We start from the raw sequence: 19,266 nt of genomic DNA, 5'->3' as shown, positions 1-19,266 counted from the left end.
GAGCAAGCATCTTTTAGCTTCATGGCTGCAGTCACCATCTGCAGTGATTTTGGAGCCTCCCAAAATAAAGTCAGCCACTGTTTCCATTGTTTCCCCATCTATTTGCCATGAAGTGATGGGACCAGATGCCATGATCCTAGTTTTCTGAATGCTGAGTTTTAAGCCAACTTTTTCACTCTCTTCTTTCACTTTCAAGAGGCTCTTTAGTTCGTCTTTGCTTTCTGCCATAAGGGTCATGTCATCTGTGTATCTGAAGTTATTGATATTTTCCTCGCAATCTTGATTCCAGCTTGTGTTTCTTCCTGCCTGGCATTTCACATTATGTATTCTGCATATAAGTTAAATAAGCAGGGTGACAATATACAGCCTTGATGTACTCCTTTCCCTATTTGGAACCAGTCTGTTCCATGTCCAATTCTAACTGTTGTTTCTTCACCTGCATATAGATTTCTCAGGAGGCAGGTCAGGTGGTATGGTATTCCCATCTCTTTAAGAATTTTCCACAATTTGTTGTGATACACACAGTCAAAGGCTTTGGCATAGTCAATAAAACAGAAACAGATGTTTTTCTGGAACTCTCGTGCTTTTTTGATGATCCAATGGATGTTGAAAGTTTGATCTCTGGTTCCTCTGCCTTTTATAAATCCAGCTTGAACATCTGGAAGTTCACGATTCATGTACTGTTCAAGCCTGGATTGAAAAAATTTGTGCATTACTTTGCTAGGGTGTGAGATGAGTGCAATTGTAGTTTGAACATTTTTTGGCATTGCCTTTCTTTGGGATTGGAATGTTGACTGATCTTTTCCAGTCCTGTGGCCACTGCTGAGTTTTCCAAATTTGCTGGCATATTGAGTGAAGCACTTTCACAGCATCATCTTTCAGGATTTGAAATAGCTCAAGTGGAATTTCATCACCTCCACTAGCTTTTTTCATAGTGATGCTTCCTTAAGGGCCACTTTGGATTCCAGGATGTCTGGTTCTAGGTGAGTGATCACACCATTGTGGTTTTCTGGGTCATGAATGTCTTTTTCATATAGTTCTTCTGTGTATTCTTGTCACCTCTTCTTAATATCTTCTGCTTCTGTCAGGTCCAGTGCTTTCTCTTGGCAGATGGTCGACACTGAAATCAGATTGATAATATTCTTTGCAGCCAAAGATGGAGAAGCTCTGTACTGTCAGCAAAAACAAGACCAGGAGCTGACTGTGGCTCAGATCATGAACTCCTTATTGCCAAATTCAGACTGAAATTGAAGAAAGTGGAGAAAACCACTAGACCATTCAGGTATGATCTAAATCAAATCCCTTATAACTATACAGTTGAAGTAAGAAATAGATTTAAGGGACTAGATGTGAAAGACAGAGTGCCTGATGAACTATGGATGGAGGTTTGTGACATTGTACAGGAGACAGAAATCAAGACCATCCCCAAGAAAAAGAAATGCAAAAAATCAAAATGGCTGTCTGGGGAGGCCTTACAAAAGCTGTGAAAAGAACAGAAGTGAAAAGCAAATAAGAAAAGAAAAGATATACCCATTTGATTGCAGAGTTCCAAATAATAGCAAGGAGAGATAAGAAAGCCTTCCTCAGTGATCAATGCAAAGAAATAGAGGAAAACAACAGAATGGGAAAGACTAGAGATCTCTTCAAGAAAATTAGAGATACCAAGGGAACATTTCATGCAAAGATGGGCTCAATAAAGGACAGAAATGGTAGGGACATAACAGAAGCAGAAGATATTAAGAAGAGGTGGCAAGAATACACAGAAGAACTGTACAAAAAAGATCTTCATGACCCAGATAATCACCATGGTGTGATCACTCACCTTAGCCAGACATCTTAGAATGTGAAGTCAAGTGGGCCTTAGGAAGCATCACTATGAACAAAGCTAGTGAAGGTGATGGAATTCTGGTTGAGCTATTTCAAATCCTAAAAGATGATGTTGTTAAAGTGCTGCACTCAATATGTCAGCAAATTTGGAAAACTCAGCAGTGGCCACAGTACTGGAAAAGGTCAGTTTTCCTTCCAATCCCAAAGAAAGGCAATGCCAAAGAATGCTCAAACTACCACACAATTACACTTGTCTCACACACTGGTAAAGTAATGCTTAAAATTCTCCAAGCCAGGCTTCTGCAATACATGAACTGTGAACTTCCAGATGTTCCAGCTGGATTTAGAAAAGGCAGGGGAACAAGAGATCAAATTGCCAACATCCGCTGGATCATTGAAAAAGCAAGAGAGTTCCAGGAAAACATCTATTTCTGCTTTATTGACTATGCCAAAGCCTTTGACTGTGTGGATCACAATAAACTGTGGAAAATTCTGAAAGAGATGGGAATACCAGACCACCTAACCTGCCTCCTGAGAAATCTGCATGCAGGTCAAGAAGCATCAGTTAGAACTGGACATGGAACAACAGACTGGTTCCAAATAGAGAAAGGAGTAGGTCAAGGCTGTATATTGTCATCCCGCTTATTTAACTTATATGCAGAGTGCATCATGAGAAATGCCAGGCTGGAAGAAGCACAAGCTGGAATCAAGATTGCCAGGAGAAATATCAATAACCTCAGATATGCAGATGGCACTGCCCTTATGGCAGAAAGTGAAGAGGAACTAAAAAGCCTCTTGATGAAAGTGAAAGTGGAGAGTGAAAAAGTTGGCTTGAAGCTCAACATTCAAAAAACGAAGATCATGGCATCCGGTCCCATCACTTCATGTGAAATAGATGGGGAAACAGTGGAAACAGTGGCTGACTTTATTTTTCTGGGCTCCAAAATCACTGCAGATGGTGACTGCAGCCATGAAATTAAAAGACACTTGCTCCTTGGAAGGAAAGTTATGACTAACTTAGACAGCATATTAAAAAGCAGAGACATTATTTTGTCAACAAAGGTCCGTCTAGTCAAGGCTATGGTTTTTCCAGTGATCATGTATGGATGTGAGAGTTGGACTATAAAGAAAGCTGAGCACTGAAGAATTGATGTTTTTGAACTGTGGTGTTGGAGAAGACTCTTGGGAGTCCCTTGGACTGCAAGGAGATCCAACCAGTCTATCCTAAAGGAGATCAGTCCTGGGTGTTCACTGGTAGGACTGATGTTGAAGCTGTAACTCCAATACTTTGTCCACCTAATATGAAGAGCTGACTCATTTGAAAAGACCCTGATGCTGAAAGATTGAGGGCAGGAGGATAAGGGGATGATAGAGGATGGGATGGTTGGATGGCTTCCCCTACTCAATGGACATGGGTTTGGGTGGACTCCGGGAGTTGGTGATGGACAGGGAGGCCTGGCATGCTGCAATTTATGGGCCGCAAAGAGTCGTACAGGACTGAGTGACTAAAGTGACTGACTGTTAGTTCCATACCATTTCTGTCTTTATTGTGCTCATCTTTGCATGAAATATTCCCTTAGTGTCTCTAATTTTCTTGAAGAAATCTCTAGTCTTTCCCATTATATTGTTTTCCTCTATTTCTTTGCACTGATCACTGAGGAAGACTTTCTTATCTCTCCTTGCTATTCTTTGGAACTCTTCATTCAAATAGGTGTATCTTTCCTTTTCTCCTTTGCTTTTTGTTTCTCTTCTTTTCACAGCTATTTGTAAGGCCTCCTCAGACAGTCATTTTGCTTTTTTGCATTCCTTTTTCTTGGGGATGGTCTTGATCATTACCTTCTGTACAATGTCACAAACTTCCACCCATAGTTCTCTGAAGAACTCCGTCTATCAGATCTAATCCCTTGAATCTGTTTGTCACTTCTACTTTATAATCATAAGGGATTTGATTTAGATCATACCTGAATTGTCTAGTCATTTTCCCTACTGGGACTGAGCCAGAACTGTGTCTGAGTGTCTCCTGTGGAGGTGCAGGTCAGCAGTGCCCTGCTGCAGTGGCTCTGGGTGCAGCAGACCTGGGTATGGCATAAGCCCTCTTGGAGAAGGTCACCATTACCCTACCATAGAACCACCAGAAATTACACAGGCTGGAGAAACAGACTCTTAGAAGGCACAAACAAAACCTGTGTGCACCAGGACCCAGGAGAAAGGAGCAGTGACCCCACAAGAGACTGATTCAGACATGCCCATGAGTGTCCAGGAGTCTTCAGCAGAGGCATGGGTCAGTGATGGCCTACTTCAAGGTCAGAGGCACTGAGTGCAGCAGTGAGTGCAGGGACCTTTTGAAGCAGGTCACCATTATCTTCATTACCTCCACCATAGTTTGGCCTCAGGTGAAGCAACAGGAAGGAAACAGCCCCACCCATCAACAGCAAATTGGATGAAAGATTTACTGAACATGGCCCCACCCATCAGAACAAGACCCAGTTTCCCCCTCAGTCAGTCTCTCCCATCAGGAAGCTTCCACAAGCCTCTTATCCCTATCCATCAGAGGGCAGACAGGATGAAAACTACAATCAAAGAAAACTAACCAAACCAATCACATGAACCAGAGCCTTGTCTAGCTCTATGAAACTATGAGCTATGCCGGGTCGGGCCACCCAAGATTGACAGGTCATGGTTGGAGAGTTCTGACAAAACATGGTCCACTGGAGAAGGGAATGGCAAACCACTTCAGTATTCTTGCCTTGTGAACCCCATGAACAGTATGAAAAGGCAAAAAGGTATGACACTGAAAGATGAACTCCCCAGGTTTGTAGGTGGCCAATATGCTACTGGAGAAGTGTGAAGAAATAACTCCAGAAAGAATGAAGAGACAGAGCCAAAAGAAAACAACACCCAGTTGTGATGTAATGGGAGATGGAAGTAAAGTTCAATGCTGTAAAGAGCAATATTGCATAGGAACTTGGAATGTTAGGTCCATGAATCAGGGCAAATTGGAAATGGTCAAACAGGAGATGGCAAGAGTGAACATCAACATTTTAGGAATCAGTGAACTAAAATGAACTGGAATGGGTGAATTTAACTCAGAAGTTAAGATGGAAATTTAATCCACATGTTCCAACACTATTTTTAAAAATTTGCAGTTGACATATAATTCACATAACAGTATTAATATTAGTTGCAGGTGTACAACATAATGTTTATGTATTTGTACATACTGGAAAATGTTGACTAGCCTAAGGATAGTATAGCTACCAGCTTTTCAATGTTTATTTTTGACTGTGCTGTATCTTCCTTGCTGCACACAGTCTTTCTCTAGTTGTGCTGTTCAGGTTTCTTTTGTAGTGCAGCACTGGCTCCAGGGCACGAGGGTTTCAGTAGTTGGTGCACACAGGCTCAGTAGTTCTGGTCTGAGGGCTCCAGAGCACAGGCTTAGTAATTGTGGCACACAGTCTTAGTTGCCCTGTGGCATGTGGGATCTTCTTGGGCCAGAGATCAAACCAGTGTCCCCTGCATTGCAAGGTGGATTCTTAACCACTGGACCACTAGGGAAGCCCTTACTTTTTTCTTGTTATGAGAACTTCTAAGGTGTACTTTGTCACCAACTTTCTAATATAAGATACAGTATTAACCCCGGTGATGCTAGTGGTAAAGAATCCCCTTCAATGCAGGAGACATAAGAGACGTGGGTTCCCTCCCTGGGTTGTGAAGATCCCCTGGAGGAGGAAATGGCAACCCTACTCCAGTATTCTTGCCTGGGAAATCCCATGGATAGAGAAGCCTCTCAAGCTACAGTCCACGGGTCACAAACAGATGGACAACTCTTTTCCACTTCATGGACTGTAGCCTGCCAGGCTCTTCTATCCATGAGATTTCCCAGGCAAGAATACTGGAGTGGGTTGCTATTTCCTTCTCCAGGGGATCTTCCTGACCCAGGGATCAAACCTGCATCTACTGCATTTCTAGCAGATTCCTTACCACTGAGCCACTGGGGAAATCCAACAATGCTTACCTAATAGCAATGCTGTGTGGTAAATTAAATTTATTTTTAATATGCACTATTTATTATCACAAAACATTACCTTTAATTTATATTTGCTTTACTATTAATATCTCACTGACTAGCATGAAGCTAAAGGACTCCTATTTCATGAATTTTATTCATCTACACATTCATTCAATAAATACTTATTAAGCAACTATCATGATGTTTAGAAAAGGTTCTCCATATACATACTAGTTGAATCTTGTCGAATGAGTGCATACAATATGTAGGCACTCTCCTAATAGAATCACAGGGTAAATAAGATATGCAAAGTCCTTCCTCTAGTGAAACTTTAATTCAGGTAGGGATGCGTGTATGTGTGTGTACACATTTGTAGATGTCTGTATGTCTGTTTTTATATTTGTTATTAGATGCAGGTAGTGAAAAACCAGTAAATATTTAAAATCATTTTAGAAGACTTTATGATAGCTTTCATTACCATTTTTATTTTTCTCTAGAATGTTTAAATTTTTCTTTTTTATTTATCAATCAGTTCAGTCACTAAGTCCTGTCTGACTCTTTGGGACCTCATGGACTGCAGCATGCCAGACTTCCCTGCCCATCACCAACTCCCAGAGCTTGCTCAAACTCATATCCATTGAGTCGGTGATACCATCCAACCATCTCATCCTCTGTCGTCCCCTTTTCCTCCTGCATTCAATCTTTCCCAGCATCAAGGTCTTTTCCAATGAGTCAGTTCTTCCCATCAGGTGGTCAAAGTATTGGAGTTTCAGCTTCAGCATCAGTCTTTCTAATGAATATTCAGGACTGATTTCCTTTACGATTGACTGGATATCCTTGCAGTCCAAGGGACTCTCAAGAGTATTCTCCAACACCACAGTTCAAAAGCATCAATTCTTCGGTGTTCAGCTTTGTTTATAGTCCATATCTCACATCCATACATGACTATTGGAAAAACCATAACTTTGACTAGACAGACCTTTGTCTGGCTTCCCTGGTGGCTCAGTGTTAAAGGATCTACCTGCCCGTGCAGGAGATGCCTGATTGATCAATGGGCTGGGAAGATCCCCTGGAGAAAGAAATGGCGACTTACTCCAGTATTCTTGCCTGGGAAATCCCATGGATAGAGAAGCCTGGCAGACTACTGTCCATACAGTCGCAAAAGAGTTGGAAACGACTTGGTGACTCAAAAACAATAATGCAGAACTCAACAAATCAGAAGGTTAATACCAATAGGACTTGGGTAACATCATCTGTCTCACACAACTCAGTAGAGTAATATTTCCTATTTTTGCCCATTTTCAACCTTATTATTCTCATTGCTGCTATAAGATACCAGACCCAGGTGCTTGCCGGAGTGCAAAAACTCTGTGTCTCAATCAGCAGGCTCTGCAGCCTCAAAGGAGACTCAAGACCAGAAGACTCTTCTCATCTCCACCACCCTATCCCAGGTCCCTACGCCCTGTCAACCCCCCACTGTCTCATTTCTCTCTCCTTAGGCAGCAGACAGCTCCGCCTAGTGGACGGAGGCGGTCCCTGCACCGGGAGAGTGGAGATCCTTGACCAGGGCTCCTGGGGCACCATCTGTGATGACGGCTGGGACCTGGACGATGCCCGCGTGGTGTGCAGGCAGCTGGGCTGTGGAGAAGCCCTCAATGCCTTGCAATTTGCTGAATTAGGTCAGGGATCAGGGCCCATCTGGCTGGATGAACTGAACTGCGGAGGAAAGGAGTCCCACGTGTGGAGGTGCCCTTCTCAGGGCTGGGGGCAGCACGACTGTGGGCATAAAGAGGATGCTGGGGTCGTCTGCTCAGGTACGGTCAGTGCATTGCCCATGGGCTGAGAAGGTAGAAAGTTCCAAGGAAGTTGGTGTCTGATCACCTGGCGATAGAAGATGACTGAGTTAGATAGGTCTAAGACATCTACCCATCCTCCCTGAGGGCACATTTATCTCTGAGTGATGGGCTTCACTACTTTCCTCTTGTCTGTCTCTGATATTTCTTCTCCAGTGATCTTACCTGACAGAGTTTACTCTATTATTTCCAATTATAATTGATCCTCATAATTTTTTATATAATTTTTGGAAGAGTGAAATACTTGCAAATCACCACTCACAGACCCCTTTGCACAGTGAACCCACAGGAGGGAGGGACAAGAATGAGGGTGCACCTCCCTGGGTGGAGTTGTTTCGGTAGTTACCCCATGACACGCTATTTTGCACTAGGTCAGTAAGAGTGGAGGCACAGGGGATATCATTAAACAAGTCAGAAAGCAATTTATGGATTTATGCCAAGTTTCAAGTCTCCTTTACAAATTTAAATGTAAATATTCATAGCCATTTGGCTGGTAGGACCAGAGAACTGTCCTGAGTTCTGGTGAAATGAATTTCTCTGGTGAAATGCTCTGAGTCATAGCTTCTCCTTCCATTGTTATTAGAAAAGATTCTTTATCCATGTTTTCTTTTAAAACATCTGCCTAAACCAAACTTTGAAAGAACACTTAGCCATGTACTGACACATCAAAGGTGAAGGTAATGAAATATTGATTCTGTGTTTTATAGTAAGAGATTATATAGTTTACACCTGATGATTTCAGTGATATAAGAGAATTGCACTTGGGAGTTTATTTGACAGGAATAGAAGTAAGGGGACAAGCTGGAAGAGAATTATCATAGCTTGGAGGGATGGAAGGGCAATGGGAGCTGACAAAGGCACCTGTGAAGTACTCTGAGCAGCACTGAGGGTCCAGGTGTGGTGTGGAGGATGCTACGTGTGCCTAAGGACACAGGATGTCTGTACAGCAAGAGACCAGACAAGGATAAATCTGACCACAGTTTCATTTTGCCTTTGTTTCAGTTGATTCATACAAATAAATGGCCCTCTGAAAGGGCAGTTTCCCTTTCTTTGATTATCCAAGTCTCTCATAAACATTTTGGAGGGCTTTAAACTGTCTACTTGTTTTTCTCCTGCACTTCTAAAAAGATAAGGGCATTGTTTTATTGTGATTTACTTCCCAACATCGGTCAAAATTCATGAATATAACAGACTCTAAAAAGGTGCTTGTATTTGTAATAAACCATATGAAAATAGATTCTCAATATTGCCTTCAAATAACATCCTCCTACTTAAATATCAGACCTCTGGAAAGAATTCAGATATGACTCCCTTGTAGCCTCTCCTCTCTCTCCATTTCATTTCCCAATCAGAGAGTCTATTACTGGGCCTCTACGGACCCATTCTCCTTGGCCTTTGCTGCACCTTGATGGAAAGATCACACTGATTCCCTCTGGCTTTCAGAGGGGAATGGGCAGCCCAAGGGTCCAGGGCAGGTCCGGTCTTCCAGGAAGATACTTGATCTTTGTGGATCTCTGAGAGGCCACATCCCTCACCCAACAAGGATATTTCCTACACCTCAGGCCACACAGTGCTCTGTTCCAGTCAAACCAGTAGGAGTTCAGAATGATGAGTGAAGAGCCAGAGGGTCCAGGGTCAGGTGAGGCTGAAGGTCGGAGGGCTGGGAGTTGGTCTGGAGGCAGATGCATCACAGCTACAGGGAGAAGAGAGGAGGCCACCTTGGTCAGAGGGAGAGAAATAAGGATGTGATCTACATGAACAATGTTGAAAATCCACCTGGTCCCTCATGCTCTCATGGTTCCCTGGATAAAATCCAGCCCCAAAGCTATAACAGTGAGATAGCCTTTGGGACAAAGGGCCCTAAGCAGAAGCTGAGGTACAGAAAATCAGGGCTCTCCCAGGCTCAGGCATAGGTGCAGAGAGAATCCTTTCCTGACAACCTGGCCCCTGAGGTCCCTCCTATGGCTCAGGTTGATGTCTCTTTTGCAAATGGACTAAGCCTGGAAAATGAGGGCCAAAAAGTGTTTCAGCACTATTTATTGAGCAGTCTATCTTCTCTAGTGATATAAAGTATCACCTTCTTCAAATACTAAATTTCTGTGCGTGTATGTCTTTGTGTCTGTTAGATATTTATATTCTGCCCCATTCTCTCTATTGTTATATAAGAACATGGTTGGTTTTATTATTTTTAATAACTTAGCCCCTCACATCATCCTTCTAGTTCATAAATTTTCTTGCAATGTTCACACACTTACTTTTCCATTTGAAATCAAATATAAAGTAAAAAAGAAATAATAATAATTTGTCTTGGGAGACTATCCTGATGTGTATAAGACTTTGTTCTGAATATATTTGAGTGTCTAACATGTGTCAGGCTATCTACAATAACATGTAAGCAATATTTGTTCTTTCTAAATTCATAATGTGGTGGGATCAATACAGAAACTAACAAGGTGTTGAGTAAAAATTATTTAATTAGAAAGAGTAGACTGTGACTGAACTCCCCATCAGACCAGTTTGATCTCTTTCAGTTTTGTACTACATCCACTCCCAGTTTAACCTACCACACACCCCACCCACACTCCACTCCTACAGATGTTCTTCCCTTTCAGAGTCTCCTTTCCATCCATTTGTAGCTTTTTTTTTTTTTTCTAATTTTATTTTATTTTTAAACTTTACATAATTGTATTAGTTTTGCCAAATATCAAAATGAATCCGCCACAGGTATACATGTGTTCCCCATCCTGAACCCTCCTCCCTCCTCCCTCCCCATACCATCCCTCTGGGCCGTCCCAGTGCACCAGCCCCAAGCATCCAGCAACATGCATCGAACCTGGACTGGCAACTCGTTTCCTACATGATATTTTACATGTTTCATTGCCATTCTCCCAAATCTTCCCACCCTCTCCCTCTCCCACAGAGTCCATAAGACTGTTCTATACATCAGTGTCTCTTTTGCTGTCTCGTACACCGGGTTATTGTTACCATCTTTCTAAATTCCATATATATGCGTTAGTATACTGTATTTATGTTTTTCCTTCTGGCTTACTTCACTCTGTATAATAGGCTCCAGTTTCATCCACCTCATTAGAACTGATTCAAATGTATTCTTTTTAATGGCTGAGTAATACTCCATTGTGTATATGTACCACAGCTTTCTTATCCATTCATCTGCTGATGGACATCTAGGTTGCTTCCATGTCTTGGCTATTATAAACAGTGCTGCGATGAACATTGGGGTACACGTGTCTCTTTCCCTTCTGGTTTCCTCAGTGTGTATGCCCAGCAGTGGGGTTGCTGGATCATAAGGCAGTTCTATTTCCAGTTTTTTAAGGAATCTCCACACTGTTCTCCATAGTGGCTGTACTAGTTTGCATTCCCACCAACAGTGTAAGAGGGTTCCCTTTTCTCCACACCCTCTCCAGCATTTATTATTTGTAGACTTTTGGATCTCAGCCATTCTGACTGGTGTGAAATGGTACCTCATAGTGGTTTTGATTTGCATTTCTCTGATAATGAGTGATGTTGAGCATCTTTTCATGTGTTTGTTAGCCATCTGTATGTCTTCTTTGGAGAAATGTCTATTTAGTTCTTTGGCCCATTTTTTGATTGGGTCGTTTATTTTTCTGGAGTTGAGCTGTAGGAGTTGCTTGTATATTTTTGAGATTAGTTGTTTGTCGGTTGCTTCATTTGCTATTATTTTCTCCCATTCTGAAGGCTGTCTTTTCACCTTGCTAGTAGTTACCTTTGATGTGCAGAAGCTTTTAAGGTTAATTAGGTCCCATTTGTTTATTTTTGCTTTTATTTCCAATATTCTGGGAGGTGGGTCATAGAGGATCCTGCTGTGATGTATGTCGGAGAGTGTTTTGCCTATGTTCTCCTCTAGGAGTTTTATAGTTTCTGGTCTTACGTTTAGATCTTTAATCCATTTTGAGTTTATTTTTGTGTATGGTGTTAGAAAGTGGTCCAGTTTCATTCTTTTACAAGTGGTTGACCAGATTTCCCAGCACCACTTGTTAAAGAGATTGTCTTTAATCCATTGTATATTCTTGCCTCCTTTGTCGAAGATAAGGTGTCCATTTGTAGCTTTTAAGATTGTTCTCTTGTCTGCAGTGGGTAAAATGGTAAAGGGTAGCAGGGTTAGGTGGCCAGATGGGAGGAGCACAGTCAATAAAATCTGTCAAAAACTTGGACAAATATTTTCCTCAAGTCTGTCTATCTTTCATCCATATTGAGGTTTTTGCATTTGGAAATCTCTAAATTACAAATGGCTTGTTTGCTCTCTGCTCTCTTTCTCTCCCTCTCCTTTTTTTTACTGCATGCTAGCCATTTCTCAAGAATCCAAATAAGAAAGGAAAACACAGTTAGCATATATGTAGGATTAAAACACATTAAATTATCATCATTTCTTAGTATTTGCTAAGATTCCCATGTCTTAGATCCCCATGTCTAGTAGAAAGTAATAAAACTCAGCTGATTTGCATATTCCCACTGAAAACTCATTCTCTCCCTTGATAAATCCTAGTCTTTCAAGAAAGATGGCTAGGACCAGCCCGTCCCTCTTCTATAACTCTCTGAACTTTCTTAATATTCAGACTCATCTATGGACAACTTTTCACAATCAAGTCACCTAAGAAATTCTGGGAATCTTTCACCATCAAGAATTATGAGAAATATATGTGAAATCATAATAGACTTGTTATAATATACAAAAATCATAATAGACTTGTAGACTTGGTATGATGTCTAGCTTTCCTCCCGTGAGCCGTAAGTCTGTCTACAGTCTAGCCTGAATTAACAGATATCCCGCTATGAGGTTCCCTGTCTTCAGTGACTTGATTATTGGCTCCTGAGAGAAAACTGGCCAGAATTCTAGCTCCAGAAATCTCAGATGGCCTTCTAACCTTGTCTGGCTCTTAGTCCTCTAAACTACTGAATCCCATAAACCTACTTCACTCTGGGTTAGTTCAGCTCTGTGCTCCAGTCTGATGCCTGCTGCAGTGCAGTTTCCTTGGGTCTTGTTGTTTCCAGGCCCCTAGATGAGGAATTCTCATCCTAATCAACCTCAAAATATACATTCTTACTGACTGCAAATTTTTCTGGCTTTCTTTTCATAAACTTGCTCATGAAAATACTAATACAATTCTGACACTAACTGTCAAATTCTCTCTTCATGCCCCACTCCCAGAGATGAAACGCTTTCACATCCTTGCCTGTGATGTGCTGTTTCCAATGCCAAGCAAGGACTATGAACACTCACAGGGTTTGTTGCTGCTGTTGATTGTTATCCTTAGGATTTGTGCGTCTGGCTGGAGGAGAAGGACTCTGCTCAGGTCGAGTAGAAGTGCATTCTGGAGAAGACTGGACCCCAGTGTCTGATGGAAACTTCACACTTCCCACTGCCCAGGTCATCTGTGCAGAGCTGGGATGTGGCAAGGCTGTGTCTGTCCTGGGACACATGCCTTTCAGGGAGTCTGATGGCCAGGTCTGGGCTGAAGAGTTCAGGTGTGAGGGGGAGGAGCCTAAGCTTTGGTCCTGCCCCAGAGTGCCCTGTCCAGGGGGCATGTGTCACCACAGTGGAGTTGCTCAGGTTGTCTGTTCAGGTGAGATGTAGGTTGGGACTTAACCTCCTTGCACACTCTGTTCAGGTTTTTTAAAAAATGAGACTTTGCTGACATCCTGTCTTCTTCTACCAGTGTATGCAGAAGCTCGGCTCGTGACAAATGGCTCCTCTTGGTGTGAGGGGCAGGTGGAGATGAACATTTCTGGACAATGGAGAGCGCTCTGTGCCTCCCACTGGAGTCTGGCCAACGCCAATGTTGTCTGTCGTCAGCTTGGCTGTGGAGTTGCCATCTCCACCCCTAGAGGACCACGCTTTGTAGAAGGAGGAGATCAGATCTCAACAGTCCGATTTCACTGCTCAGGGGCTGAGTCCTTCTTATGGATGTGCCCTGTGACTGCCCTGGGTGGCCTTGACTGTTCCCATGGTAACACGGCCTATGCAATCTGCTCAGGTAAAAGAGGAGGGGAAAGGCTACTGGTACTCGTGGAGTGAAATGTTCCCAAGAGCAGAAAGTGAGGGAAACCTGGCTTCAAAAATCAGATATTTCATGGTGAAATATACTTCTTCTCATTGTTCATTCATTTTTCAGGTCAGGGCAAGAAGTGTGAAGGGGAATAATATATTTTTAAGCAGCATTACTATTTACAAATAATCATAGAAAACAATGTACCAGCAATAAGTGTAGACCTCAGTCATGATCCCCAACCCAGATAAGCCAAGAGAACATTCCCGGCACTACAGAGTCACTGTTGCCTCCCAGTAACTCTGTCCTGTGTCCTCTCCAGTGAAAACAGTTTAACTTTTACTACCATAGAATATTCACTGGAAGGACTGATGCTGAAGCTGAAGTTCCAGTATTTTGGTCATCTGATGTGAACAGATGACTCGTTGGGAAAGTCTCTGAAGCTGGGAAAGATTGAGGGCAGAAGGAGAAGAGGGTGTCAGAGGATGAGATGACTGGATGGCATTACTGATGCAATGAACATGAACTTGGACAAACTCCAGGAGATGGTGAGGGACAGGGAGGCCTGGCATGCTGCAGTCCATGGGGTCGCAAAGGTTGGGCATGACTGGGCAGTTGGACAACAACAATAACAACAACCATAGGATATTTTATTGATTTTTGAACTTTATATAAAATCATTCTGTATGTTTTCTTGTGTGTCTGACTTCTTTGACTCAACATTATGTTTGGGATTCACTCATGATGTTGTTTATAGCAGCTGACTATTCATTTTTATTACTGTAGAGTAGTTCTTTGAATGATCACATGACAATATACTGATCCATTTGACTAATGGTAGAGATTTGAATTGTTTCCTGTCCTTGACTATTACAAATATGATGCCACAACTTACCATGACAATGACTTTGGGTGAAAATCTATGCTATTTATTTAATCCTTGGTCTTTTATTTTCATTTTCTTAATGGTACCATGTCCTTAGATGAGCGAAGTTCTTAATCTTAAGGAAATATAACTTACTAGTTTTTCCCGGTATATTTAGTACTTCTTATATCCTTTTGAAAAGAACTTTGCTTACTCCAAGACCATAAAAACATTCTTCAATAGTGTCTTATAGAAGTTTACTTTTCTCTTGAATATAATTGTGTATTCCTTCTGAGATTGATACCTATGTAAGATAAGGGTCACATTTCATACTGACATCTAATTGACTCAGAATCTTTTTCTGAAAAGACTTTTGTCTCCACTGTGTGCCACCTTTGCCATAAGGAGAAGGGCATGTGTGTCTAAGCCTTTTTTTAGACTCTCTGTTCTATTCCATTGTATCATTTGTCTATCCTTGCACAAACACTATATTTTCTTAATTATTGTAATTTTATAGTAAGTTTGGGTAATTTTAATTCACAAGAGTTCAGTTCAATTCAGTTCAGTCACTCAATCATGTCCGACTCTTTGTGACCCCATGAATCACAGCACGCCAGGCCTCCCTGTCCATCACCAACTCCCGGAGTTTACTCAAACTTATGTCCATCGTGTTGGTGATGCAATCCAGCCATCTCATCCTCTGTCATCCCCTTCTCCTTCTGCCCCCAATACCTCCCAGCATCAGAGTCTTTTCCAATGAGTTAACTCTTCACATGAGGTGGCCAAAGTACTGGAGTTTCAGCTTTAGCATCATTCCAAAGAACACCCAGGACTGATCTCCTTTAGGATGGACTGGTTGAATCTCCTTGCAGTCCAAGGGACTCTCAAGAGTCTTCTCCAACACCACAGTTCAAAGCATCAATTCTTTGGCACTCAGCTTTCTTCACAGTCCAACTCTCACATCCATACATGACTACTGGAAAAACCATAGTCTTGACTAGACGGACCTTTGTTGGCAAAGTAATGTCTCCACTTTTGAATATGCTACCTAGGTTGGTCATAACTTTCCTTCCAAGGAGTAAGTGTCTTCTGATTTCATGGCTACAGTCACCATCTGCAGTGATTTTGGAGCCCCCCAAAATAAAGTCTGACACCATTTCCACTGTTTCCCCATCTATTTGCCATGAAGTGATGGACCAGATGCCATGATCTTAGTTTTCTGAATGTTGAGCTTCAAGCCAACTTTTTCACTCTCCTCTTTCACCTTCATCAAGAGGCTTTTTAGTTCCTCTTCACTTTCTGCCATAAGGGTGGTGTCATTTGCATATCTGAGGTTATTGATATTTCTCCCGACAATCTTAATTCCAGCTTATGCTTCTTCCAGCCCAGCGTTTCTCATGATGTACTCTGCATATAAGTTAAATAAGAGTTACTTTATATTAACTAACTATGTTGTTTTTCTTGCCAACTGTGTTGGTCATTCTTGGCCTTTTATGTTTTAAAAGAATTTTTGAAATTAGTTTGTTATTTTTCACCAAAAGAAACTTCATAAATGTATTTTGATTGAGATTATATTTAATCTACCAGAAATTTGAGGATGATTGACTTTGAGAAGTTTGAGTCTCCCAATTCACTGACATGACATATCCCTCCTTTCAGTTAGGTCTATCAGAGGTTTTGCCCATTTTTTACTGGATTTTCTCCTAGGTGTTTCACTTTTTTGAAATTATTTGTATTTCTTTTAGTGAAAGTATCCTAGGAATTAATTCTTTCTGACTTATTTTCACCTTTTAATTTTTTTATTTTGACCTAATTTGAGACCTGAAAGTTGCAAAAATAATATAAAAATTCCAAATGACATTTACCTGGATCTCCCAATATTAGTATTTTGCTATAATCTTCCTCTCTTTCTCTCTCTGTCTCCCTCCTGCCCCATTTCTCCATAAATATGTAAAGTCTTTCTGAATTAGGTTGCAGTCATGATGTCCTTTTATCCCTAGAATAATTCAAGAAATTTCCTTATTAACCAAAGTGCAGTCAAGTCCTCAGCTGACTTCAACCCCAGATGACATCTAAATGCAACTACATGAAAAATCCCAAGACACAACTGCCAAGTTGAGTCTTTCTCAAATAACTGACCCAGGAAGGCTTAAGAAAATGAAGAGTGTGGGTACACACACACACACACACACACATATCTATTGCTTCAGAGGCTGTTTTTATAATTTGTTATACAGCAGTGTAATTGGGACACTTACTATGTGGCCTGCCTTTCTAAATAGAGGTCTATTTGTCCTATGACCTTCCACTTTATTGATTCTCCCTTATGCTGAGCTAATGTGCTGATATGCTAATTCTGTAGTTCTTAATTTCAACTAGTAAGTTTTTCAGCTCTAGAATTTTTATTTGTTTTTGTTATCATTATTTGTTTTTTTCCATCAGGGTGCACATTTTGTCAGTTAATTCCATGAGCACCTTAATCAAGGCTCTTTAAATTCTGTCAAGTAACTCTAGTAGCTGAGTATCCTGGGGAATTGTTTCTAATGTCTACATTTCCTCTTGGTTTCTCATGAGATCTATTTTCAATAAATATTTTTAAAAATACAGACATTGTAGATGACAAATTGTAGAAATACTTCAGAAAGTGTTTTATTTTGCTTCTTCTATTTAGGGATAGATTTAGGGACAGATAGATTTAGGGCTTCCCTGGTGGCTCAGAGGTTAAAGCGTCTGCCTGCAATGTGGGAGACCTGGGTTTGATCCCTGGGTCTGGAAGATCCCCTGGAGAAGGAAATGGCAACCCACTCCAGTATTCTCGCCTGGAGAATTCCATGGACAGAGGAGCCTGGTAGGCTGCAGTCCACGGTGTCGCAAAGAGTAGGACACGACTGAGTGACTTCACTTTCACTTTAGGGACAGAACTTATTTAACTCATTCTTAGTGCTTGAGACAAAAATTGTGGCACTGTCAGAAGCAGAACTCTTCATAGCAGAGGCAAACACCAAAGTTATGAAAAATTTATGGCTATGTTAACCTGGGTTTCCCCAAAGGCTCAGTGGTAAAGAATCTGCTGGCCAATGCAGGAAATACAGGAGATGACATTTCGATTCCTGGTTGGGGAAGATCCCCTGGAGGAGGAAACGTCAACCCATCCCAGTATTCTTGCCTCAAGAATTCCATGGACGGAGGAAGCTGGTGTACTACAGTCCATAGTGTCAAAAAGAGTTGGAAACTACTGAGCAACTAAACAACTGCGAAAACTGCTATGTTACAGTTTTCTTCTCAGACCCCACTGCTTGTCATTATTTAGTTTAATTCAGTTTCCTGTTTTTCAATCACCAACACCTTGATCATTGCTGTTTCTTCAGGAAACCAGACCCAGGCACTGCCCCAGTGCAATGACTCCCTGTCAGAACCAGCAGGCTCTGCAGCCTCAGAGGAGAGCGCCCTCTACTGCTCAGGTGAGGGTCCCACAGAACAGAAGACCCTTTACAACCCTGTCACCGTCCCATTGTCCCATTTCTCTCTCCTCAGACAGCAGACAGCTCCGCCTGGTGGAAGGGGGCAGTCACTGCGCCGGGAGAGTGGAAATCTTTGACCAGGGCTCCTGGGGCACCATCTGTGATGACGGCTGGGACCTGGACGATGCCCACGTGGTGTGCAGGCAGCTGGGCTGTGGAGAAGCCCTCAATGCCACGGGGTCTGCTCACTTTGGGGCGGGATCAGGGCCCATCTGGCTGGACGACCTGAACTGCACAGGAAATGAGTCCCACGTGTGGAGGTGCCCTTCCCGAGGCTGGGGGCGGCATGACTGCAGACACAAGGAGGACGCGGGGGTCATCTGCTCAGGTGCGCGCTGCACACTGTCCACAGTTTGGGGCAGGGGTGGGGCCCTGGAGGACAGGGGTCTGAGCCCTGAGGGAGAGATGCTGAAAGGACCAGAGTAGGAGGCTTCCTCCCATGGAGCCTGTCTTTCCAGCAGACGTGAAGATGAGGTGCTTTCACTTCCTCCTGCATCAGCTGAGATTCTGGTCCTTTCTTCTCACCAGTGTTTCCTGGCAGAGCTATTTCTTACAGTTAACACTTGAAAGCAGGGCTCATTCTGCAGTTACCTGTGGTAGTAACATCTTGAAATCCTGGGATACCCAAGTTGCCCTAGTGGTAAAGAACCTGCCTGCCAATGCAGGGCATGTAAGAGATGTGGGTTAAGTCCCTGGGTTAGGAAGATCCCCTGGAGGAGGGGATAACAACCCATTCCATTATTCTTGCCTGAGAATCCCATGGACAGAGGAGCCTGGCATAGTGAAAGCTCAGATTTTTCCTCTATAGTTCTGTTTGCTAGGAGTCTGAAGAGAGTCTCTGTGGGCCAAATCCCAGTGTCCACAGGGCTGCGTTCTTCCTGGAGTCTCTGGGGAGGACTCCTTTCCCAGCCTTTTGTGGTTCCTGTGTGGCCTCATTTCTGAGCTCAGAGCCCTCTTTATTCTTCTTCTTCAACAACAGTGCCTCTTCCAACAGTTCTCCCTCACTCACATTTCCCTCAACTGGAACTGGGAAAAATGATGCATTTCTCAGTGTAGTGAGTTTAAAGATGTGTTAGGCTGAGCTCACATAGTTAATCCTCAATATTTGAGCTTTATCTCTCCATCCCAAGGTCCTTATTAATCACATCTGTAAAGTCCCTTTTGA

At 42.3% G+C, this 19,266-nt stretch overlaps 1 protein-coding gene across 1 annotated transcript in view; it reads left to right on the top strand.

The window, feature by feature from the left end:
* Positions 1 to 19,266, top strand: part of LOC147372835 (antigen WC1.1-like) — a 51,329-nt gene that overhangs the window by 25,034 nt on the left and 7,029 nt on the right. Inside the window, exons 8-12 of the mRNA XM_086402115.1 lie at positions 7,336 to 7,650; positions 12,984 to 13,292; positions 13,386 to 13,703; positions 17,949 to 18,041; positions 18,115 to 18,429. Of these exons, the coding sequence (XP_086258241.1) occupies positions 7,336 to 7,650; positions 12,984 to 13,292; positions 13,386 to 13,703; positions 17,949 to 18,041; positions 18,115 to 18,429 (1,350 nt within the window). The remainder of the gene's footprint in view (positions 1 to 7,335; positions 7,651 to 12,983; positions 13,293 to 13,385; positions 13,704 to 17,948; positions 18,042 to 18,114; positions 18,430 to 19,266) is intronic.

Source organism: Bos grunniens, chromosome 5 (genome assembly GCF_055505025.1).
Source record: "Bos grunniens cultivar Pamir isolate PY7600 chromosome 5, Bosgru_T2T1.0, whole genome shotgun sequence".
Taxonomy (NCBI): domain Eukaryota; kingdom Metazoa; phylum Chordata; class Mammalia; order Artiodactyla; family Bovidae; genus Bos; species Bos grunniens.
This window is presented reverse-complemented; position numbering and strand designations above follow the sequence as displayed.